General features: G+C 38.1%; 2 protein-coding genes across 15 annotated transcripts in view; one reads left to right on the plus strand and one right to left on the minus strand.

Moving 5' to 3' along the window:
- Positions 1 to 25,896, minus strand: part of caska (calcium/calmodulin-dependent serine protein kinase a) — a 291,499-nt gene that overhangs the window by 47,952 nt on the left and 217,651 nt on the right. For 5 of the 14 annotated variants that reach the window (XM_037539390.1, XM_037539386.1, XM_037539384.1 and 2 more), the window contains exons 6-13: positions 22,112 to 22,214; positions 17,691 to 17,866; positions 17,149 to 17,271; positions 15,644 to 15,727; positions 15,102 to 15,201; positions 13,095 to 13,124; positions 12,637 to 12,758; positions 5,385 to 5,462 (exon numbers count right to left, since the gene is read on the minus strand). In XM_037539390.1, coding sequence (XP_037395287.1) covers positions 5,385 to 5,462; positions 12,637 to 12,758; positions 13,095 to 13,124; positions 15,102 to 15,201; positions 15,644 to 15,727; positions 17,149 to 17,271; positions 17,691 to 17,866; positions 22,112 to 22,214 — 816 coding nt within the window. Of the gene's footprint in view, positions 1 to 5,384; positions 5,463 to 12,636; positions 12,759 to 13,094; positions 13,125 to 15,101; positions 15,202 to 15,643; positions 15,728 to 17,148; positions 17,272 to 17,690; positions 17,867 to 22,111; positions 22,215 to 24,587; positions 24,695 to 25,896 lie in introns of those variants that run through there. The other 9 variants (XM_037539393.1, XM_037539391.1, XM_037539389.1 and 6 more) reach the window with 3 other exon arrangements.
- gpr34b (G protein-coupled receptor 34b) lies at positions 22,696 to 25,464 on the plus strand. The gene is made up of 2 exons (XM_017695256.2): positions 22,696 to 22,944; positions 23,952 to 25,464. The coding sequence occupies exon 2, from the start codon at positions 23,975 to 23,977 to the stop codon at positions 25,088 to 25,090; it is 1,116 nt and encodes a 371-aa protein (XP_017550745.1). The 5' UTR covers positions 22,696 to 22,944; positions 23,952 to 23,974; the 3' UTR covers positions 25,091 to 25,464.

The raw sequence follows: 25,896 nt of genomic DNA on the forward strand, positions 1-25,896 counted from the left end.
AATAATCAGCACCATACAGCCTAAAAACAGTGCATTATGCAAAGATTAACCAGACTAAAAGTGCTGAGAGGTTTGAAACCATTCTTTTCTCTCATGATAATTGAAAATATCAGGTTTTATTTGGCACATGGAGTTGGGCTGGCTAGGGTTAGTTTCAGACAGAAATTGTTGTATTCCAGCCAGTTTCAGACTCAAAACTTTATGATGTGGTTTGAGTTTGGTTTAGACAGAATTCTGTTTGGGCTCCAGCTGGGTTCAGATGCAAAACTTGATGTGGTTCAGGTCAGGTTTGGACAGTAAATGCTTAAGCTGTATTTGGGTTCGGGCCAAAATATCCGGCCCAATTAAAGCTCAAAAGTCAGACAGTGTCAGAAACTACATAAGCAAGTCTGTTTGAGCTTATTTAACAACTGGACAAGGTTTGAGGCATCTTTTTGATGATCTCTGGCTGCATAAAGCTGATTAAAATAAGCTGCCACTATTTGGTAGCTGCATGAGCTTCGTAGCTGTAGTGCAAAACAGAAGAATCAACTTTTGAGGTAAGTGATTACATTACAGTCGTATGCAAAATCCCCTAGGTCAAATATAAATAAACAAATTTAAAAATACTGCAAACAAAAAAAACAACAGTTTTTTGCATATTTTTGTGCACAATTTATTTTTTAACATATTGGAAAAATATAAAACACAAAATATAAAAGGTGCAGTTACTTTTGCACAGACCACACAGACAAACACTTATTGTGTATTAAAATGCACTGTGAATGTGCATTCTCTGTAGAGGATGTGTTAACTTATTTTCACTTAGAAAATCAACAAAACAACATTTGAGCAGGGGCATATAACTTATTACTGCTTATTATGCAAATAGTGCAGAGTTTTTCACCCTAATCTCTATTATAAAACCATTTACTTATTAATTTATTAAAAACACAGAAGCAATAAGAGCTTTTAACTACACCATTAAACTGTGTGCTTCTAATTAAGCTCATTCTACTTGTCACGTGCTATCTTGAAAAAGACGTGATAAGTATATCTCTGAAACGATACCTAATGTTGAGTGAACATGAAGACTTCAGAGCCAGCCAAGTTCTTTTTGCTGCTACAAGGTTATGGATTTGTATGAGATGGTGTTTAGCACTCCTGTGGTCAAGAAGGGTTGGTTAGAATCACTAAGCTACTCTGTAACCCTTACTAGTAAGTGGAGTATGTTACTTTAACAGTTATGTTTCTCTTAACTGAGGCACAGCAAGGCTAGAGCATACAGGCAGTAAAACACAGAAAGGCAAGCAAAGTAACACACACTCACACACACTCTCACACTTAGGGCACATTACTGCAGCGCAGTGTATAAGGTCACACTTATGTGATGACCTGTGTAATTTCACTTATTCAAAGATTCATTCTGTTTAAAACAGAATTTCACAAATGGAACAAATTTTCGGCAGAAGTCATTAAGATATTTAAAAAAAAAAAAAGTCATTCAGAGAGGTCTAATGTAAAATGCGCCATTCTCGAGAAAGCTGCAGTGGTGGTGAATTGAGTCTTTTCTTTATGTAAATTTTGAGGTTTAAGATTTTGGTCTCAAACTATTTTTTTTATAAATTCATGGTGAAAAGATATATGCAGTGCATTACAGTGAACATTACATATAAAAACTCAAAAGCCACACGCTGTTTCACTGGTGGTTTGGATAGTAAATAAAACTGATGTATTTATCACAACCCCAGGTTCCTATCACTACCACTGTAATGAAATCTGAGACTGTAACTTTCTTTAGCATGAACCATTTCACATCACACTCTAACAACATTACTGAAATTTCCCTTTAGCCTCTTGGAGCCATCGGTGGTTCCAAAACACACTTTGTCATATTCTTCTTAACTTTCATATTTCATAAGCTACATTTATATGAGAGATATAACTGTTTTCTTTCAAGTCAAATAGATGGGCAATGTCATTTTAAACCCTTATAATAGAAGAAGCTGATAATTTTTTTGTCTACTGAAAGTTGACCCATTTTTCCACAAATCTGGGCTATGAACTATAAACAGACGGTGTCTCTTCAGTGATCTATTCCGTAAAAATTATTTTTATAAAATAATATAAAGAGCGTCTAAGATTTTTGGCTTTCAGCAGTAAATTGTAAGCATATAGCAATATGTGTATGACCATAAAACACATGTTCTATTAATTAGAGGGGATCTTTTTAAATAAATTGAAATAAACAAACAAATAAATAAATAATAAAAATGAGCATTTATTTCATATACTTTTATTTCATATAATTTGGTCATGTTCCATTCAGATGGAAAAAACAAAATATACCCTGGACAATAAGAGGTTAAGTACCACTTGTTCTATGTCTGAGTGATATGCAATAACTGTGTGAGCCTTTTTCCCCTCAAGTCTATGAAAATTGGTCTTGTGCCACTGCTAATAGAGCAGCTCTGTCATGCTCTATGTGGCCTTTATTTACTTGCTTTTCTTTTCTCTTTTGCAATTTCTTTTGCAAAATCAACAAAACTTTTCACATTTCAAGCCTGAGTGAACACAGCCCTTAAACATTAACCTCTGCTAGAAACTCCCTATACTTCTTTTTATTAGAGGTGGCTCTAGACACACTGTAATTCTTGCAGAAATCCACCATGTGTTCACACCACATGGTGGATTTCAGACCACAGGGGGGTTGTAAATGTCAGCTAACTGGTACCAGGCAAACTTTCTAAGAAGAGAGAAAACAAGAGTCTGTTCACACAACTAAACTTTAATCAGTCTAATGAGCTGCTTTTGAACTGCTTTCTAAAGTCGTAGGGAAAACACCGGGCTGTAGCCTCTTAAAGGTGAAAGGCACAGTTTTTTCCAAAATATTTGCATGAGTAAATAATCAAGATTAGAGCATTATACTGTAACATTCTCTATTCTAAAGACACTTATTGAGTCAGACTTCTTCACAGTGGTGGAGACAGGAACCAGATGTCCAAAACATCAATGTTTCTAATGGTAGGTGGGCTGGTATTAATGGGCTAGTGGGGCTTAGCCCTCTCTCTCTCACTTTTAAAGAAAACGACTTCTTTTAAAGAATTTTTGGCTTTTGCATAATTTATAGCAGTTAATAAATGTCTAGAGGCTGACTGTTTTAGACTTCTCTGGACATGACAAAAAAGTGCCACTAAAAGGTCATAAGAAAAATAAGAATTGGTGAAGATTTGGTTTGTTTACATCTAATGCAAACTGTGGAGTCACTCCACCAATCTGTGACTCCATGTCAACCCAGATGGCAGGGTGACATCAGATTTTTATCAGAATAATCATTCTGGTCACGGTTGAAATTTCAATGCCAACGTTATGCTGCATCAACATTAACCATCAATTAAAGCTAATGACATGTATATCCATAAAGTTAAATAAAGTATGCAGAGCAATAGATGGACCACAGTCTATACTCGCAGAACTACAAGGTGGATGTATACGGAAAGTGGATCTCATAAAATGGACAATGAGTGTAGAAACGAGGTGGTTTTAATAATATGGCTGATCGAATATACATTTATTTATATTTATAGGTAGACTCCTTCAGTAATGATTTCAACTTAAATCTTTATGTTGCATTTGATAAAAAGTGCAATACTGCTGCGAAATATACTGTGACTGTTCTGTTAGCCTCTTTTAGTATTAGGTAATGGTGCATATCAACATTTAAACTTTTAAGTGCAATCAGTCGTTACTCTTTTTTCACTGACTTATTGTCATACCTGGAAGTGGCTCTCAAATGTGACACTACGGTGTGTGAGCTCCTGAAAACCCTGATAGGTGTAATTCTTTTCAGCCCCCTCATTGAATATTATGAACAGCCATCACTGGCCTATTAAAGCTGTCTCACAACATTATTACACAAAATGGTTTAACATATGCTGCCTGATGGCTGGAACACTGCGTACGCAGTAGTTATATTAGGATGATGTTTTGACCTAATACATATTTTTAAAAAGCTATTCATGGTTAAGAGGCACTTGCAAGGTGTTGTAAGACAAAACAGCACCAAAAATAGACATTTTCTAGATTTGCAACTATTTTACCATCCCCAGCATGTATATAAAAGTCATAAGGTATGGTTGCTGACATTGTATTCCCTGGTTCCTATCACCATCACTGTAAAGAAAAAAAGGCAACAACTTTCTTCACAATTAACTATTTTACATCAAATCACTCTGAACAACTTTGTGTACATACTGTTGAATTCTGGTGACATTTGAAAAAGAATGGTGCATTCCACTTACTAATACTAATGAACATATTTTATGTTTCCAATAACTTAAGGTGTTGAATAGAAAGTAGAAATCTTGCAAGAGCAGAGGAATTCCCCTCTAACAAAGGTCATAAATGACACCACACAGAGGTACTGTATAAAGAACAGCAGAGATCAGTTCATGGCTAGATTAGACCATGTTTGTTTCCAGCTTCATATTAATTTATGTATGAACTGTTGAAATTGCTTAATTTGGGCTTGAAAATGGAACTAACCTATGCGCACATAGATCAGATGCCAAAGGACCAAAATCCACCAAAAGCTTTGTAGACTGACAGACAGAAAAAATACAGAAAGCAGAGAAAGTGGGCTGGAGGTAAGGCTAAAGTTAAAAGCTACAGATGTGTGGAGCAGAGATATTCTGATTCTAGAGCAGCCAGACAGAGACATGCAGTGAGTTTTTGAGTCATTAGCTCTAATGAAACTACTTCAGGACCCGTGGCAAATGGAGTGACATTCTCAGGGAACAACAGACAACATGTGGAGAAAGAAGGATTCTTTAAATATCATTAAATGGCTAAGCTGAATATGAATGACTGTATTTCTTAAACTGTGCATATCCAGCCTCACCTTGTACAGTCACAGAAAAAGGGCTCTATTTAACTGCACAAGGCTTGTAACTGTTTTGTGTCATATGAGCCATTTCAAAAGGTGCTTACAAATACAAAACATAAAAACAACATTAATAACAAAAGATGCACATAAAATTGGGAAGAATTAGATTAAAATAATCATTTAAGCGTTCACATATTCTTTCAACTGTTATGGTTCTTCATTCTCCACTGTCTTTTCTGAAGAGTACTTGAAGAACCCCTTTGTTTAAGAGTGTACAGAGCAATGCCCCTCTGCGCCATGCTTTACCTGAGAGCTGCTGCAGAGGCTGTCTGGAGACCAGTTATTACAGAGCATATGCTCTGGATTAATTTAGACTCTGAGATCAGTGTCTCATTTCAGACTAAAACCATGAAGACTCCAGCTGAAGTAACTTGCACTAAAATTGGTCATGGATGCTTCTGGAAATGCCTGACTGTCTGCAGTGATGGAGGTGTTAGGTGCTGCAGGAGACTCTACTGACCTCTTTGGCTCTCTGAACAGCGTCGCTTGGAGGATTCCTGATCTGTGGGGAGGACTTGGTGTTTATCTTGTCATACAGCTGGAAAGCAAGAACAAACAAAGCAAAGAAGAACATACAGTTAGTGAGGATAATGCAACTGCTCAACAAATGGACAGTATTCCAGGAGCTAATGACACGCTATATACTGTTAAATGAGGGTTAATGACAGGCCTCATTCATAATTTAAGCATAAGTCATTGGCCTTAAATCTTAAACAGTGAAAGCTGTGTACTATTAGGGAAGATTTAATGAGGCATAGTAACTTTAAATCTATCTTTCATAATGTGCTTGACATACACAATGGCTCCAACATGGAAGGCAAACTACAAGAATCAATTTTATGAATAAATAAAAAGCTTTGGTCTTCTTCAAATAAATGATAAAAAAAAATTCAAACTTCTGGACCAACAATTTTCTCCTAGTTTTCTCTACTGGAAGGGTCTCCTGTCAGTATACCACTATAGGACTTCTTTTCTGGGTTCCAAGTGCATTCTTCAAGTAGTGCTTGGAAACTGATTGTATTTGATTGAATTTTATTTTCTAAACTATAAATGCTTCCGCAGTCACAGCCTTGCTGACCACTACTCAGTAAAGAAAAGGGTTCTGAATGGTCTATAGCGTGCTAAAGAATGCATGTGTGCATTTGGTGAGTAACTTCTAAGCCATGAGGTGTAGAATGGAAATTCTTCTCGATTTGGATTATTTGACCTCAGGAAATCTGTCCTGCAATTTAACTATACTCACTTAGATTTTCAGATCATTTTTTCACTTTTAGATATCATAAGGTAATGTCTTTTCCAAAACTAAAAAAAACACAAAACAACTAACTCATGAACTACCAGGCTAATCATCACCAAACTGGGCATACAGTCATCAGTTTCACTCTGATTCATATTAGTCATATTTTCACTTGGCATTTTTCTATAGTTTCACTAAAGTGCATTGAATGTGTTTGCATTTAGCCTGTCTAGAAATGGTCTATGCTCTCTAAAGGTCAGACTTTGTGTCAACTTATTTACCAACAAAATAATACAAGCCAAATTTCTAGCACAAAGTTATTGATATACATCAGTCATAAGGTAAACACAAGGCCCGTCACGATCATGAACATTTAGCTCTAAATTGGCTTCCTAGCTATCTTTCATAGTGGCTAACACTAGACCTTACTGACATGAAATCATACCCTGCTCTGTCATCACAAGTTTCTTTAATTAAACAGAATCATGTGTAGAGTCAACCAAACGTTTCTTTTTAATATTGAAAATGCATTCATTTCATATTCTGCACCCAACACGATACGGAAAAAGACTGAGAAATAAATGTGGTCTACTTAAATAATTGCGATTATCTCAAATAGCTGTAATTAGGGCTAAGAAACAGCTATAAGTACTTAGTAGCTCTTATTATTTGAAGATGAATTCAAGTATGGAACTGATAGTGCCTTTCCTCACCTGCCCCACCGCTCTGCAACTGTCTTCAGCTAAAGTGGTTTACTGCAATCAATCAATCAATCAAATATCTAGCATACACAAAAGTAAGCATGCTTCCGAACTCAGTGGGAACAAACTGAACTTAAAACCAGCTAACTACTTATATACCATAACTCAATCAGTTTGATCAATCATCTGCTCAGTCAGCTTGATGACCAGCACATCAAAATAATGTGGTAACTATATTTACTCTGAGAAGGCTGTGCAAGAGTGACCAAGAAACATGCTTTTCCTGCAAAAGCCACCATGGTCTTTGCTTTCTTCAGAACAGAGCTTCTGATATCGGGCCATGAGCTTTCATTCACAAAACTGATTATGATCAGTTGGGCAGAACTGACGAAACTTAATATCAAGATATTTCCAGAATGTGTCATAGTATAATAGTGGTACAGTCACTGCATATCATATATCAGAGAATAGTTAAGTTAGCATTAATAAATAAAGTTAAAAATGAAGTGAACTGAAAGAATGCCTCCCTAATGTCATGTAGTTCGGACTGGATAGTTTTGGTTTGTTTTCTTCTCCTAATATTACATCAAAGTCAATCACAGAACTGTAAATCCTTGCAGAACAAAACCTTGCATCACCAACGGTTCTTTAGAGGAGAAGGAAAACCATTCTGAACTTTCAATAACTATATTTCCATCACAAATTGCCAGCAAGAAATTAAATGCTTTATGTAGCGACATAATTTCCTGTTAGCACATAAGTTGCGGTTTATTGGTATAAAAATTGTGTTTGACACGTTTCCATGGTAAACTTCCTATATGTGACAGCATGGGTACCTTTGGCTTCCCTGACTTCCCCATAACCTACTTATTAGAAAATCAATTTCCTTATCTTTTTAAAATGTTTTCTCTAATTACTATATTTTTTTTTTATCAGATCTGCTGCACAAGAGATCATGTCTCTCTGCCATACAGCGCTGTTTGAGCACTTTCCCATTAGAAAAGCTGTACAGCTCACTCTCTCAGAGTTGAAAAGTGGCAGCATTCCTTTTAAAATGCTCTCCTATCCTTTTCAATCTAACTACACTTCTCCACCATGCTGTATTTATTGTAAGAGGAAAATCTGTCACATATATGAAACTAGATTTATGTGTAAATAGATTGTTTCCCCAGAAAAAAACAAACACTGATACCAATGATTCTCTGATACCAATATTGATACTGAAACCTTGAGTATTGTCCAATACATGTATAATCTTTTTACTAAAAAAATAAATCAGCAAAACTATTTTTTTCATACTATATATATATATATATATATATATATATATATATATATATACACACACATATATATATATACACCATCTTCTAACCACTCAAGTGCTGTACCTTCCCACCTTTATTGTTATCATGAAATACCGCTATATAGTAAGTGATGTTAGTTATAACATTATTTATTTTATGTCACTTTATGACTCGCAGTGTTGCTGAGGCAATTCTGTGCCATTTTTAGATTACATTTCCAACAGAATTTGTTTTTCCTCTTTATCAGATCAAGTATTTTCTGCTGATGTCAGACCAGGACAGATATCTAGCATAATACCAATATAGATGATACATCACCCAGCACTTTTATGATGATAATTTTTTTGTATTATTTTTTCTGTTTAGCACAGAACAGCATGCTTTTTAAATAAAACATCCATTCGTTTTCCACAGCATATAGAGGAGTTACCATATGCAGCTCATGTTCGGCAGCATTCAGGTCAAATGCTAAATTCTGGACCACTTCAAATATCAAACTACAAAAAAAAACCCTCCAAAAAACTTCTGCTAACTTCCAATGCAACACAGCGGAAAGTGAACATTTGTGCAACTACAATAACAATACGATCAGTCTGAGTAAACAAAGACTCACAGAAAATAGTCAGACTTACTCACCAAACCCAGACTAGACACAAACCCAAGCAACAGGCTCCAGACTAAAGCAGGTAGTGAATGCAGATACTGCTGGCACAGGGTGAAGAGCAATCACTGCTTCCTCTGTATCACGGAGCTAAAGAAAGTTCCAGCCAACTCGACGCTCTGCCCATAACTTTGATAGAGAAAATGGCAACGTCTTAACGTCTGGAGCAGTCGCTCACACAGACAGATTCTGTCGGAGCCATGGCACTGAAAGAGCCAAGACTGACAATAGGTGCTATTGTTCCTCTCTCTTTTCAGTCCAGGAGTTTGTTTTCAATGGGTCTTCAATGGGCCATGCATGCTCGCGGCCTGCCATAAGCCTCAGGCCCTCCCCTGTGTTTAGGTCCTGTATACTCAGGCCTCGCCTCACTGTGCCTTCCTCCTCACAGACCACAGCGTGGACCCCCACAGACACACCATAACAGGCTGAGCGGTGGTCTGCAGCTGCAGTTATTCACACCGAGACAAACGCACACTGACAGTATTGACCGTACACAAAAGCGCAGTCATATGTATGTGTATGTGTGCATGAATGAGTGTATACTTGCAATCCTATACACAAACAATAAATGAATAATGGATAATGGAGTGTTCAGGCTTCATTATGAAGCCTTGTGTAGAGTCCTATAAGGCATTCAAAACAGTCCTATCATTGCCATTGATATTGCAACCAAAAGCAAGCTGTGCTGTTTTTACAAATAACTTTTTATTACTATTATATTAATTAGCTATTATTTGAAAGTCTCTTTATCCCTCTAAGCTGTGAGCTTGTTTGTGTTTACTTTACATACACAGATTTAACAGTAAAAGTAAACACCCCTATTGCAAGCAATTATAGAGTGTTTTATCTCATCCTAGAAGAATTTATATAGCCCATAAGACTAGGTGGCAATTTCCTAAAATTCCTAAGAAATCACATTAGACAAAAAGAAGAAATTAGACACTTAGATAAAATTATTTTATATTATGTATATTATAATTATAATATATCATATATATATATATATATATATATATATATATATATATATATATATTTTTTTTTTTTTTTTCCAGAGCCTTGGGCCTCGAGTGTACTTAATCTGGCCCTGTTTATAGCTACACACAATATAACCATATGTAATGTCCATAACCACACATACAGTCTCAGGCAAAAGTCTGAACACCCCCTGTAGAAGTACTTGTGTTGTTGATTTTCTAAGTGAACACATCCTCTATAAAATATATCTATATCTAAATATGACATTTTTCTGCAAACGTCTGTACACAATTATTATTTATTTGATTAACATATTGGAAGACAACAAAACATTGTTTCTAATATGTTAAATTTAGCAAATAGTAGTTTAGCAATACAGTAATTGTGTGTATTCTGTAACATGTGCAAAAGAGTGTTCTCTGTACAGGATGTGTAAAGTATTTTCATTTATAAAATCAACAAAACATGTAGTCTGTCCAAATGTTTACCTATGAAGCATGACATACAGTTGTGATCAAATTTATTCAACCCCCACTCAAATAAAGTGTTTTGGCCAGTTTGACATTGATTTTGATCATTTCAGTCATCTTATTTACAATTATATCAAAGAGGCACTTATAAATTAGACAAATATAACATAACATTTATGATGAAATAACCACAAATGTCTTTTCTGTGCTCACATCATTATCAGTTTTATTCAACCCCCTAGTGACATTATTTTTTAGTACTTAGTACAACATTCTTTTCCAGTTATGACATCTTTCAAGTGTGAAACATAGCTTGACACATGTGTCTTGCAGCGACCTATGGGTATCTTAGCCCATTCTTCATGGGCAAATGCCTCCAGTTCAGTCACATTCTTAGGCTTGCACGCTGCAACTGCCTTCTTTAGGTCCCACCAGAGGTTCTCAATTGGATTTAAGTCTGGTGACTGCGATGGCCACTCTAGAATGTTCCAGCCTTTCATCTTCAACCATGCTCTAGTGGACTTGGATGTGTGCTTCGGATCATTGTCCTGTTGGAAGGTCCAACGTCTCCCAAGGTTTGTGACTGACTCTCACATTTTCCTCCAAGATCTCCTGGTACTGAAGGGAATTCATGGTACCCTGCACACGTTGAAGCTTTCCTGTACCATTAGAAGCAAAACAGCCCCAAAGCATAATTGACCCCCCGTCATGCTTCACAGTAGGCAAGGTGTTCTTTTGTTCATAAGCATGGTTCTTCCTCCTCCAAACATAGCGCTGGTCCATTGGCCCAAACAGTTCTAATTTAGTTTCATCTGACCACAGTACACTGTCCCAAAACTTTTGTGGCTTGTCCACATGACTTTTGGCATACTGCAGTCGACTTTTCTTGTTCTTTGGAGCCAGCAAGGGGGTGCGCCTGGGAGTTCTGGCATGGAGGTCTTCGTTATGCAGTGCGCACCTTATTGTCTGAGCTGAAACTTTGGTGCCCACATCTGACAGGTCTTTTTTCAGTTCCTTAGCAGTCACGCGGGGATTTTTCTCTACATTACACTTCAGGTAGCGCACAGAAGTCGAGGTCAGGATCTTCTTTTTGCCACGACCAGGATGCGTTTCCACTGTGCCCTTTAACTTGAACTTGCGAATGATACTTCCGATAGTGTCTCTTGGAATATTTAACAACTTCGCAATCTTCTTATATCCATTGCCATTCTTGTGAAGAGAAATAACCTCTTCTTGTGTCTTCTGGGACCATTCTCTTGCTTCACCATGCTTGTAAACACACCAGTAGATGTCTTGAAAGAGCTGAGTATCACAGTCCTTTTAAATCTGCCTAATTGGTGCTTATTATGCTTGATTGCTGCTCGTTGACATCCACAGGTGGTTTTAATACCTGATTGAAAACACTGGAATGAACCTCTGTTCTTAAGAGTGGTAGTCATAAAGGGGTTGAATAATTGTCTCAATGAAGAAATCACAAAAAGGCCATTTAATACTTTATGACAAAAACAATTGATGCTATTTTAGTTGCATTTAATTCTTTAACAAGTCCTTGTAAGATTTAATTATGAACGCAATTACAAATGTGCACTGAATTCCATAAAACCCTTCACAGCATTGGGGGTTGAATAAATTTGACCACAACTGTATATCCTGTGGTAGCAGTGCTGCCTCACAACAAGAAGGGCCTGGGTTTGATTCCCCAGCCAGGCGACCAAGGTCCTTTCTGTGTGGAGTTTGCATGTTCTTCCTGTGTCTGGGTGGGTTTCCCCCAGGTAATATTACTCCCCAGTCCAAAGACATGCAGTCAGCCCAATTAAACACACTAAATTGCCCCTAGTTGTGAATGTGTGTGTGGTGTGTGTGAATATGTATGACTGTGTGTCTGCCCTGTGATGGACTTGTGACAAGAACACTGAATGCACATTTAATATGTTTTGCTGCACATGGGACTTTAATAATTAATTGCCGGTGGAAAATGTGCTCGTCACAGACTGGCGACCTGTCTAAGGATTTCCTGCTCAGTGACTGTTGGGTTAGCATCCTCGCAACCCAAGAACATAAGTGGCTTAGATAATGTGTGTGTGTGTGTGTGTGTGTTTGCATTTATCTTGTTGTGAGATAAGTATGGAAAAATAAAAACAGACCAAAGTGCAGTTGTAAGTATCTCCTATACATATCTGGTCATTTCACAATTTACTATGTACTTGCAAAATATGTAACAGAACGTATCTGTACATGTAATTACTGCATATTTACCTATTAAATACTAGGTATTTTCTATACTGCATCATTTATGTCATTAAAAAGGTTTAATCCAAACCTTTGACTGGCATGTGTGTATATGGAGAAGTGACTCACATCTAGCAGCGTGTGGAGATGCTGGTCCTGAAAGACGCTGTGCAGAAAGTCAAGATCTTTCTCACTGCAGTCTGTGAGTGCATGAATCTCCTCCAAACTGTCCAGTACCTGTGATACAGCCCCTAAAACACACACACACACACACACACACACACACACAAACACACACACACACACACACACACACACACACACACACACACACACACACACACAATGTGATCTTTAGCACATAGCAAACATCTGCAAACCACCTCAGTGTATTCAAATGTGTAACCATCACAAATAACACTATCAGACCAAATTTAGCAATATGGTACTGTTTTACTTAGAAATCATGTATAGATATGGAAGTCTAAGTTTGATGTTAAAGGTGAGGATATGAAAGATTATTTGGAAAACCACAAAATCTAAAAAAAAGGGAGAAGTGATACAGTGATGCAGAAAAAGATACATACTTTCTGCCGCTAGCAGTCCTGGGGTGAGGCCAGCATTGGGACAAACAATAAATATTACATTTAGAAGGAAATAAGCTAGCAGTAGTACTCAGACCAATCCATCCAGTAACAACCATGAACACACACGCAACAACTACCTTTTCAAAGAAATTTAAATGTGTCTGTACATCAATCACTTTTATGGTAGATGTCACTAAAATCCTTCCGATTTTAACAGTGTTCTGCAGATGCTTTATCTATGCTTTTTATCTAACATAAGCTCTAAATGAACTTTCAATTGACAAACGCTCATGTTTACATCATTTCATTCATGTTATCTCCATAAAATCTGCCCATAACTGGCAAGGCTTTCTGAAAACAGGATGTAAAAAGTGTTGCAAGGGAATAAAACCAAGCAGCTGCACAAAAGGGAACAAACATGACAATCTATAAACTAGTCAAAAAGAGCATGAGAATCCTTACAACTGTTTATTTCTTTGGTCCAGAGCCAAAAAGTGTCTTTTTCTGCCCTTTAATCTATTCTTTTTCTTCTTAATCCTGTTGTCATCTATACTTTGAAGTGTAAGGAACAAGAGCTTCCATCTGAAATGATGTGCGTTGTGTCACAAATTGCTATTCTTAATAAGCCAAAGTGAACAAGAATGTACTTCTGTCACCTTTAGCTCGCTATTACTTTTACTACTGGGTGGACATGCATGTGCGCTAACTACTCTAGGGGCAGATTTTAAAAAGCTAAAGGGAAAGCCAAAGTCACTAAATGCAACACCAATGAGATGTTAAATATGACAGAGTTAAGCCATTAGATTACTCTTACGCTATTCAAACATTTTCAATATGTGAACTGTCCACTTTTCTAGGTACCTACTTTGTGTTTACAGGCATTGGTTAATTTTAGCAGTTCAACTTGCCATTGTGGAACACGAATGCTTATTATGATTATTGCAGAATACACTATTATGAATCAACAGATGTAGTTTTATGTGTATAAAATTTATTACATGATTAACGCATTTTACATCCCTTCTCCTCAGCAAAGATATATTTGGCGCCCTAACACACGCCCGTACACACAAGTCTCTGTAAGGATGATAAGAACATGCAGCTTCCCTAAAAGAAGTTGCGCAATGGGGAGAGATGAGAGCAAGATGACCTTTCATCTGTGCTTATCTTGTTATGTCTGTAAGGCCTTAAGAAGTTAGTGTTAGTGACTTCAGAAATGGAGAGAGAGAGAGCAAGATGACCTATTATATGCACTTAAGTGTGCACACATGTATGCATGTGTGTATCAGGGATTATGTCTGATTGTGTTCAGGAAGCATATCTGAGCTCTTGTATTGTAATCATCCATCCATCCATCCATCCATCCATCCATCCATCCATCCATCCATTTTCTAAGCCGCTTCTCCGTCAGGGTCGCGGGGGGGTGCTAGAGACTATCCCAGCAGTCTTCGGGCGGAAGACAGGTCTGGACAGGTCGCCAGTCCATCGCAGGTCAGACAGACAGACAGCACTTTGTAGGTCTAGAATCAAAGCCTTTTTCTACTGAAAAGATTTTGCTGAAGCCTAACTAAAAATGTGGTGGGTTGTGAAACAGAACTCCCAAATTAGCATCTGGTGTGACTACTGTCGGCTGCCGACAGTCATTAAATAATGGCTTTTTTTTTTTATCCTACCAGCCATGGCGGTCTGCCCTATTGTAACGAAACTATATATTTCTATCACTGTAGGACTAGGCACTTTGAGAGAGGATTTTTCATCATTTAATCATGATGTTTACTTTTTATGTTTCTGTAACATTGAAAGACATTTCCTTTTGATTGAAGTGTTTTTCATACCTTTCTAAAAGTCACATTGAGTGCAGATATAAGATACATGTACCTAATAAAGTTGACAGGGAGTGTGTATGTTTATGTCCAACACTTCACGGTTTGTAAGAATAAGAACCTAGAAAAAACAGTGAGAAGTATGATGCATGTATTGGCTTGCAGTGTTGTGGTAGATGAATACCAGATGAGGTGGGATCTTCAGTGAAGTCAGCCAGCTCCTCTGGTGGGTCACCATAGAAGGAGTTGAACTTGTGGCTGGAGACTGCTGCTAGAACAGCACCCTAAACACAAAGGCACAACCATAATATGTTGATAATAATAATTCAATAAGTTCTGCTTAGGCAGCTCCAGTAAAAATACTACCATCTAAATTCTCGGTCTCTAGGGTGAGCCAACCTACTCAATCACACAGTCTAGCACATTGTAGAAAAGGAGCATACATGACCCACCACATCTGTCCCTCTTTTCTGTAGAACTCTCTATAAAGAGATGGAGATGACAGCTGAACACTGGGAAATGGTGAACTACAAAACAGTAGGAATCTAATACTCTTTAGTAGGACTAGGAGTAGATGTATTTCACTGTTCTTTACAAACTGTTTAGAATCATTAGACATTTAAAAAAGATATTTTGAATTCATAAATGACCAGAATATTCCTCAGGATGAAAGCATTGCCTTACATACTTGTACATACAGCAGGGTCCAAAAGGAAAAAGCCTTACTTTCAGTTTTCTCCGGGCATTGAACTTCCTCAACTGTTCCACCGTCTCAGGCAGGTGGATCTTGTAGGCATAGCGGTCTCTCTCCTAAAACACACAAATATGCACCCAATATAATTTTGTATATAACTTATCAATCAATAACATCTATATCTGCTGCTTCATCAGGGTATAAACAATGTAAAATGTACCCTCAAAGGTACAACAGTGGTTTCAAACTGTACTTTTCTTAAACTGTACTTTAAAAGTTTTTCTCAGTGGAAAAGTGCATATTTGTACATTTTCACAATCTAATGTTTTAAAACAGAACAATACAATAAAACGCCTGGAGACAAGATGTGGTGTGGGAGTCAATACAACTTAAAAAGAATTTCAAAGGATTATGGTACAATTATGCTCCCTAATTAAAGGTACTGTACCCTTGAGGGTGCCATCGCAGTGACAAGAGGGCTACGGCCCCAGTGACAGCTTCATACCATTTTTTTCTGAGAGTGTATATTGGTCTAGGTGTACTTTGTAAGTTCAAACCTACTGAATGTATCTACTGTTCTACAATTTGTCAGCCATTTGTCAATGGAAAGGATCACCACGACCAGTTACTAATTTGGTGATGGGCCATTCTCAGACAAGTGGTGACAGTGCTATGGTAGCAGCCTGACAATGTTTGCTGTGCTGCTATGATCTATGCTATGCCACCTATCTAATTTATCCAACTATTAGATGTAAAGGTAGACAATATAACTCAATAGTTCCCAAACAGATTGTGCCAGTCATCCTCTAGCCTTCATATGTGGTCAATTTGTGACCACACAACCATTGTTGTCTGGACATTCTTGCTTGTGGACTATTCTCAACCCAGCATTAGCACTGAAGTGAGTAAAGTACACTTGTACCAGAGGAAGAGACACTACCATTCCACTACTGTGCTGCGAATGACCCACACTCAAGTAATATCTACTCAGTGCTGATCCTATGGTGGTCCTTTTCCAGTGAAGAATGGGGTATAGGGGGTATATGAAACTGTAACAAGAATTGAGCTACAGTCAGTAACTGTAAATCTATATAAAGTATTCAATAAGTAGAGATACAAATTCACTGTGTGTGTGTGTGTGTGTGTGTGTGTGTGATCTTCTTGGATTGTGGTTCAGTAGAATCTGGACTGATGGAGCACCATTCAATACCTTTGGGTGAATGTAGTACCATGTGCAGTATCTTACAACATCTTTAACTGTAGCTCTGCCAATCAGACACAAAGTGACTCATGCGAAATGGCATGATTTAAATTAGGAACTGAAGTCATCAACCCAGTGCAACCACGGAGTTTTTATCAAGCAATGGGATGACCTTTGATGTCTGCATGCTTTTTCTTTCACTTTTCTGTTTTGTCTTATGAATGCAGTCAATTGCGTAGAAAACTGAGAACTGCTTTGGTAATTTCCAGTAATTACACCTCAAACCACAGTGTCACTCATAGATAAGGTCAGTTATAGTGATGGAATCCTGAGTACCTTGAGCCAAGGATGGTTGAGAGCCTCGTACACAGTGATCCTCTCAGCTGGGTCCAGCATCAGCATGCGCCGCACCAAATCTTTAGCACTTTCGGAGATGTGACTCCACTGCCGGGGGTTCATCTGCAGAGAGTGTCACACACAGAAACACATAAAATACACATAAAGAGGCCTTTAAGAGACACACTTCATACACACTGCTTTATATATGTATGTGTGTATATATAGAGGCCAAAAGTATAGTAATGATTGGAAGGCTAGTTATGTTTACTCACATTTCCTAGCACTCAAGTAAATTTACTTAGTAGAGAAAAAAAATCTACTTTTTTCTCACATTTGACTAAAAAGACTTAAGTTTATTAAAATAAAGGTACCACAAAGGAGCAATGCCATAGAAAAGGTGATTGCCACAAAAGAACCACTTTAAATTACATTAAAAAAACACTGGATGTGAGTGTGAAGAACCTTTTTAAAGTTTTAAAAAGCTTTATATCAACGAAAGGTCCATATACAAGCTGAGAACAATTAAGCAAACCTACTACCTTGTATTTGCCCTTAATAATGCCCTCAAACAGGCGCTCTTTCGTGCCATAGAAGGGCAGGCAGCCACTGAGCAGGATGAATAGGATGACTCCGCAGCCCCACACGTCTACTGGCTTCCCATATGGTTCCCTCTTCACCACCTCAGGAGCCATAAAGTGAGGGGTTCCTACCCGGCCTGTAGCACAAATAACATACATGATGAACATTACATAGACACACATGCTGGCCAGTGCTTTCGACCAATTCATGTACAATACATGTCCAAAAGTATTCAGACACCCCTCCTATCAAGGGAAACAAGGCTACTAAGATTCTCCCATTGCTGACACAGGAGTTCTGTGCACATTTATCTTGTATAATCTCCATAGAAAACCACTTCCAATAGAAAAGGACTCAGGAGTGAGGAGTGGCAGCATGTGAGGCTAAGATCACCATGTCCAATGCCAAGAGTCAGCTAGACACAGGAGTATAGAGCCCCCCCCAACACTGACCTGTAGAGGTGTAGTTGGAGTGGTGTTTGTGATCCAGAACTAGTCAACTCATTAAATAATTTCAGAAGAAACACTGGATGAGCAGGTGAATACAACTGTGTGGACATGTACTGCAGTTCAACTGCCAGAAAGCACAGTAGTTCAAAATGTCACATCACAGGCTGTGAACTATCTGTGAATGTTTGCGCTTAAAATGCAAAAAGCAGTAGGTAAAGCATCCACCTGCATCTGCGCTCACAGGAAACATTAGTTTCAGTTCTTGGTTCAGACATATGAGAAAGAATGGCTCAGTAATTAAGCAGGAACTGTGGTGGAGTCGGCATACATTTAACCTGCAGCCTCTGTTAAATGTTGTGTCAAGATTGTTACAGAGGTTAAGTTTAAAAAAGGGAACACCTCACATGAGGACAGAAAGTGTCTGCTATGTAGCAAGACGGGAAGCTGGTTGTGAATATGCTGGTGCCAAGTCACGCAGCATCAGGAGCATTCAAAGAAATGTGGCCTGGAGAGATAATCGCATTAATCTTATCTTGCGAAACCATTATGAGAAAAATGTGTGAGAATGCTTTGAAATTATCCTGCATATGTGAGCTAAATTTAGGGGGACTTTGGAGGGACTCTGGAGATGGGAGCTCTATTTCTTCCATGGCTGTCTCCAACATATTAATAATTATATGGATTTCTCAGCACTGATTTGATGAATATGTAATTAAAGCTAATAGCCTTTCTGTTTCTGTCTCAATGGATAAAGTAAATGTATTTATGAGGTTTGCTGTTTGCCAACAAAATTAAATCAAATATGGTCTGATTCTTTTCTGACAGTGATGAAAGTCACTTCAAAGCCTTTAAACTAGCAAAACTGTTGCAAAGTTGCAAAAAAATGCTGCCCATCTGATAAGTCCTTCTGGTCTTATTTAAGTGCAGGGAGCAGCTGCCCCCTGGTTTTAACCCTTTTTCACAGTACCAATAAAATGTCATTTCCAACAGTTTTGGAGGTCTCACAGTTGAAGTATACATTGTTTTCTTCAACAACATTGACTGAATATATTTGTATGATGTAACTGGGTATGATCTACAAAACCAGAAGTTAACTGGATGATAGGCTTAGATGGGCAAGCAGGTCAGCATAAAAGTGCTTATTTAGAAAACTGTATTTATGTAACTTTTTATTGTTACATTTGTATATCATTGTTGGATATGAAGAAACCTGAAAAAGTGTTGTCTGTGTTCTTAGCAAGACTGTGCACAGAGTTACATCTGGAGGAAACAAAACACTTCAAATTCAATCTGTGAAGCATGGTGGAGGAAGGGTAATGATTTGAGATCGTTTTGGTGAGCAGCATAAATGGTCTGCAATGTCTGCAACTGCTGAGGGACAAATTCATTACAAGCTGTTTCGTAAAACTGTGTAGTAGAGTATCTGTTAGCAAGATAAAGCTCAAATGACAACAACAGAACGACTCAAATAAATCTTGTATTGAAAGTGCTCATTTCCACTGAAAAGCTGTAGTGTGATCTGAAACCAGCTGCTCATAAAAGACATCCCAACAATATAGATGAACTGAAACAAGTCTAACTAAAGGAATACGTCGCAATGCCTCCTATCTTCTGCGTAAGACCGATCAGCAGACATAGAATGGTTTTGGTGGAAAGCAGATTCCACTAGTTACTGAATGCGAGTGGTCAAATTTTTCCATCAATGACTGAGTGCTTAAAAGGGGAATTCCAGTCATATTTTTTTTATTTCTGCATAATTCCATTGTCAAGACGTTACCAAACTCACTCAAAGTGTTTTGCCGTGAAATGTGCCAGTCTGGATTTACTGACTTAAATCCTTTAGGAACCAGGGATCACGATGTCAACAACAGACATATAGTCATTTTTTTTGCTGTAGAAAACAGCCAGTGAACCTACATTCTTTCTGAATTTGATCTGTATTTTAATAATGGTTAAAATACTGGTTAACCCAAAAAAATGTTTTATTATTAATATGTTTAGGCAACATTTTGCCCTACAGTGCCCTATATGTACCTCTCTGACATTAATATGTTTAAAAAAGTAAGTTGCAGTGCTTTAGGCCTAAACCTAACATGTTTAAAACCCAAAATGTTACATTTTATGGAACAGCTTACAGAGCAGAAGGAGCTCCAAGAGGCATTAAATTCTTCAGACATCTTTTTTCCATCATTGTGAGCAACTTTCTCGAATGGCACATTTCACAACAAACTTTGTTTTCAAAAGTCAGTGAAATTCAGATTTAAAAATCACATTTAAAAATCCTAGGTGATGTTGAGAGACCCCACATACAATAACATTTTTCACAGATTTGTCTGTTCTTGGTCATTGTAAGTCAAAGTCCCCCCACTACACAATCTGCTCTGAATGAAACACCCAACGCTTTCAGATTACACATGAGAAGAGTCACAACCAATGATTCTGATTCTCAAAACTTTGTAGGAGTTTGGCAAAACATCACAAGTTCAGTTCAGCTTGGCTCTCATTGGTTGAAAGTCTTTCAGGCATGACATTAACACCATGTTTCGCACTAGAGACTCTGAGCTGATCTTGAAGCAGTATTCTTACTCAGAAATGCTTGAAAAATTTAGGCCCAGGCCTCATTTTAAGTGTCATTTGGGTAGAAAACCATGATTTTCCCTTGGTTAAAAGACTAGTGCTAAGGTTAAACCTCCTACCTGAATTAAAAATCACTGTAATGTGTGGCCTCAAGTGACTTGCTGCATTTATAAACCAGCAATTAACAGTTAAATACACATTGTAAAATAAAATAAATTGTAACAAATTCTGTATGATCTGTAAAAAAATGCAAAGGTGAGATACAAAACTTGTTAATTAACCTTTTACTGTGATTCAACAGTTTCACTAGTTCTACTACTTATACTGACATGATAACAAGTGCAAATAAACTCAAATGTCTGTGAAATAGAGGTGATCATTTGTTTCTGTGAATTGACATTCTATTTCTGATTTCTGTAAAGCAACAGCAGTATTTTAACAGCAGTGTTAAAATGTATGTATACTTTATTTATATACAATTAACCTTTTTCCAAAAATAGGTATGAGTGAGTGGGAGAGGGGGGGTGGGGGTGTGCAAATCCTGAGCACCACAGAGGGACATGAGTGACGGGGGAGGAGGACATTAGCCGCAAGAAAGGGGATGAAGATGACGGCGAAGGTCACTAGAGGCAAGAAGGTGGCAAGCAAGTCCTGAACTCTGCCGCCTGGGCCCCTCCCCCATTCTACATTACACCTCAGGTTCGATTCAGGTGAATGAGTTGTGGAGTGGGGGCGGAGACGGGGGTGCAGTGACTAGGGTTACGGAGCAGGGGATTCTTGTTCACTCTCATCTCAGGTGCTCACTTGAGCACCTTTCAAAAAGAGCAGAGAGGGAACAGAGAGAGAGAGAGAGAGAGAGACAGAGAGAGAGAGAGAGAGAGAGAGATGAACAGCAGCAGAGGACTGAAGAGCTGAAAAGCTCAAGTGTGACAAGGATTGAAAAGTCTAGGGTGAAGCCAATGAAATTCAGCCTGCTCTGGTTATAGTTTTGTTTGTTTGTGGTTCAACTTGAAATTAAAAGTGAAATGCCTGCTGCAAACCTGAACCCTGCCTCCAGCATCCTCCTTGTGCCCGGGGTAGCACATAATCTACTTAATGTAGATCCGATGATACTGTGACCCATGTAGGATGTGGTGTAAACAAATGCAGTGAGATCTCATAACGCTTAAGAGGACCAGACAGAAAACTGAGTGCCCTTTAATGATCACTTACATTCTGAATATTGAGGTCATTTGCAGTTGGTTCCCTTTAACAGACCGGAGTTTGGTTCATTTAAAAACATCTATACATTAAAACACCCTTGATCACTTTGTATATAGTTTACATTGATGGCTGCAGCGCTTGATAGTGCTTACCTCCTGCCACGAGTCCTGACTCTCCAAGCTGGATTGCAACTCCAAAGCCTCCCAGCTTCACTGGAGCTGAATTCTCCTTAGATGCCAACAACACACAGTGGGGCTAGGAGGAGGGGAAAAAAAAAACATGATGCCAAACTGCATTTTTCTGATCTTGGAGGAGTGTTCTTACTCTGAGATGCTTCACAGATTTGGGCCTAGGCCACTTTTTAAGAGCCATTTTTGTAAAAAACCAGGTGTGAGTGATGGCAGTGCTGACATGATTTTCCCTTGGTTAAAGGGTGGTGCTAAAGTTAAACCTTCTACCTGAATTAGTCACTGTAATGTGTGGCCTCAAGTGGCTTACTGCTTTTATAAAATGGCAATAAATAGTATAATATACACTGTAAAATAAATAAATAAATAAATACACGTGTCCAGTTATCTGAAATTAAAATATGTTTCGATATATGGCAAATGTCATGTGATGTGGTGCTCAAACTAGCCAGATAATCAAAATAACCAGAAATGTTAGAGCATGTGGTTCTGTGGTTTAAGAAAAAAACTGACTGCTGCTTCCCCCTTTAGTCTTTAAAAAGCCTCGTGCATTTTGTGCTTTAGAGCTGGTTCGCACCTCGCTAACAGCAGCACAGGGGAACGGAGCTTAAAACACTGAGGAACTGAGAAAGGAAGTGCAAGGTTTAAAGGGATTTTAGACGCTGAAGCAGAGGAAACAAAACACTTTGGTATCTTCCTAAAAGAACAGGCTGCAAGAAATGATATTCATCCTCTGCTTCTCTCTTCCTGAAGCTGTGGAACTGTAATTGGAACAGATTCCAGGTGGAATTCACACAGTGAGTAACTCTGCATTAATTAAACCTTAAAATAACTTTGAATAGAATCAATCAGAATATCTTTATTAGTATTGCACAAATACAACAAGACTGAGGTTGTAACTTTCTTACCGGATGCTCTAAAGAAAATGAAATACAAATATAAATAAGAAATACAACAACAATTGAAAACATGTCCTGTGTGTGCGCAACTCTCTCAATAAAGTAGTAAATAACACAAGAGCTCAGATGCACAAAGCATCAACAAACGCAGTACAGTGCAGGAATGTAGACATAGAGTCTTCGCTCTTTATTGAAGGATGAGCTAAGCTATTTTCCCCCCAACAATGCTGATGTAATATATTTGTATGATGGAAATGTGTATGATCTAAAAAACTGTGAGTGACATTTACAAAAGTACTTGTTATTGTGTTAAATGCTATTTTTTGATTGTGGCAGTTGCAATCTATAAAAAAGAACTAATATAAAAACACCTAACATATTCTGAATGTGGTCTCAGACTTTGGAATTCTAATGTTTTTTTATTTGGTTAGACTAATTAAGAGTAAAGGGGTCCTGCAGAAAGAGGCCACACATAATTTAGACTAGACGTGGCAGCAATGACTCAAAATGCATTAATTCCTGGTACTTAACAGTCGAGGTGTGCAGCATGGCAAAATATAAGGTCACAATATGATATGATATTTATTTTTTCTGACATCTGAAAAGATGAAACTCCAATTAAGCAAGACTAATGGTGGTCTTGTTGTAATGAAACAGACAGTTGATCAGTGTTCTTTAGGTACTGATAATTGATGATTGTTTATTAAATAATGCTAAAGATAATTTTTTCCTTTAATAACATTTGTTAGAGTGTGCTACACTGGTATAGACCTCTCGCATGAGGCAATTTCCTCTGGGAGCTCAAGAGTTCTGAAGTGTGAAATAAAAAAAAGTTTCAGAATCTGAGTGCTAAGTTAGCAGCGATGTCACATTAAAAACAATAACAATTTACTTCTCTTTCTAAGGTTCGAGCTTCCAACAGATTGTAATGGCAGAGAAATGCTACCAAGCCTTACACAATACCACTCCCACATCCAACAGCCTGGTAGGAACTCAAAAGCAAGACGGTCAGGCTAATTGCACTTTGGATGGCAGCAGCCTCCGGGTCCTTCTAGCCATCTCCTACTCAATCTTCTTCCTGTTGGGCTTAGTTGGCAACCTCCTGGCTCTTTGGGTGTTCCTGCGTCTGCACTCCAAGAAGAATTCGGTGCGAGTTTTCCTCATCAACTTGGCGGTGGCTGACTTGCTCCTTGTGGTCTGCCTGCCCTTCCGGATAGCCTACCATGCCAACAATGACTGCTGGGTCCTGAATCCAATAATCTGCAAGGTGGTGGGCAATGTCTTCTACATGAACATGTACATAAGCATTGTCCTGTTGGGTCTGATTAGCATCGACCGTTACCTGAAGTTGCAAAGGATCTCCAGCAAGCAGAGGTTTCTCAGAAGTAGAGAGAGCATACTCACATGCTGCCTTCTCTGGGTGGTGGCTATTGCTCTGATATTACCATATATTGCCCTGAATAAGCAAAACACACCAACCACTAAGTGTTTCCATTATAAACAGCTGCACAATGCCAAATGGAAGGGTTATTTCAACTTACTCTTAGTGGTCACCTTCTGGGTGGTCTATGGAGCCCTTGTAATGTCTTACGGGAAGATCGCAATGGGGCTGTTGCGTGTCTCTCGGGAGAAGCCTGATCTTCCAAATGCAGTCAAGTATGGCAGAACAGCTCGGAAATCCTTCTTTATTCTCTTTCTCTTCACTGTGTGCTTCGTGCCCTATCACTTGGTGAGGATCTTCTACATCATCTCCCAGATCACAGATGTCTCCTGCCAGTGGGTTGAGGTGGTGGACAAAACCAATGAGATAGCTCTGCTGCTGTCGGCCTTCAACAGCTGCCTGGATCCAGTCATGTACTTTGTGCTATGTGGCTCTGTGCGCAGGACTGTGTTGCAGCTTCTGTGTAAATGCATTCGCCTGGCGGTTTCAGGACATTCCAACAGCTCCTCCAATGACACTGGGAGAACCCAACGGGATCAGCTTACAGAAAGCGAGATCACCACTTTGCGAAGAAAGACTCAGATCAAACCTTTGGATACATGACTTTGTTACACTTACTTGCCTGGGTGTCATGGAGAACTATTATTGATATGATAAATCTTCCAATGCCTGGGCTTAAAGCAATTCCAAACAACAAAGACTGAATGTACTGATGCAGTAAGCAAGAATTAATGCTCAAAACAAGATATCTAATCATAAGTAATCACAAGAAAACACTATGAATGTTCTAAGCTGCTTAGTTTCAAACTTTGTAAACTTTTGTTTATTGATGTACAAAATATGTAAAAATATAAACAGATGCTCTTTTATTCTTTTGTTTTGGAATGTATCAGAAGTGCCTACTGATGACTGGCATTGTTATATTATAGTAAATATGATAATACATAACAATAAAATGATTAAAATGAAGAAGAAGATTTCCTTTGAACATACGAAGACTATGCATTGTGTGTGGGAACAACACTGAGTTTTCTAAACACATTTTGTTTTATTTTTTCCATTTTAGACTCAGCAAAGAATAGAAATTGTGCACTAAACTGTGTACAAATGTCATATTTAAGCTTGTTCCCTGTAGTGGATTGTTTTTTTTCATTTTGAAAATCAACAAAACATGTAATTTTGCCTATGACCAGATCTGTACATGGTTCAGGTCCCCCCAAAATGTGGCCCACATCTTGAGGAACAACTGCTTTCTCACCTAATGAGGGAAACACACTTAGTTTCTAGATATGGACAACAGTTTTTTACCTTTTTGGCCCTCGACCCACCAAACACTGCACTAGGGGCATTCCTGACACACCAAACTTCATTTGAGCAAAATGCTCTTCAGTATGTACATAACAGCTTTG

The sequence above is a fragment of the Pygocentrus nattereri genome, chromosome 6 (assembly GCF_015220715.1).
Source record: "Pygocentrus nattereri isolate fPygNat1 chromosome 6, fPygNat1.pri, whole genome shotgun sequence".
In the NCBI taxonomy this organism is placed as follows: domain Eukaryota; kingdom Metazoa; phylum Chordata; class Actinopteri; order Characiformes; family Serrasalmidae; genus Pygocentrus; species Pygocentrus nattereri.

Coding starts and splice junctions, on each gene's coding strand:
- gpr34b (XM_017695256.2), top strand. CDS start 23,975: ATGGCAGAGAAATGCTACCAAGCCTTACACAATACCACTCCCACATCC.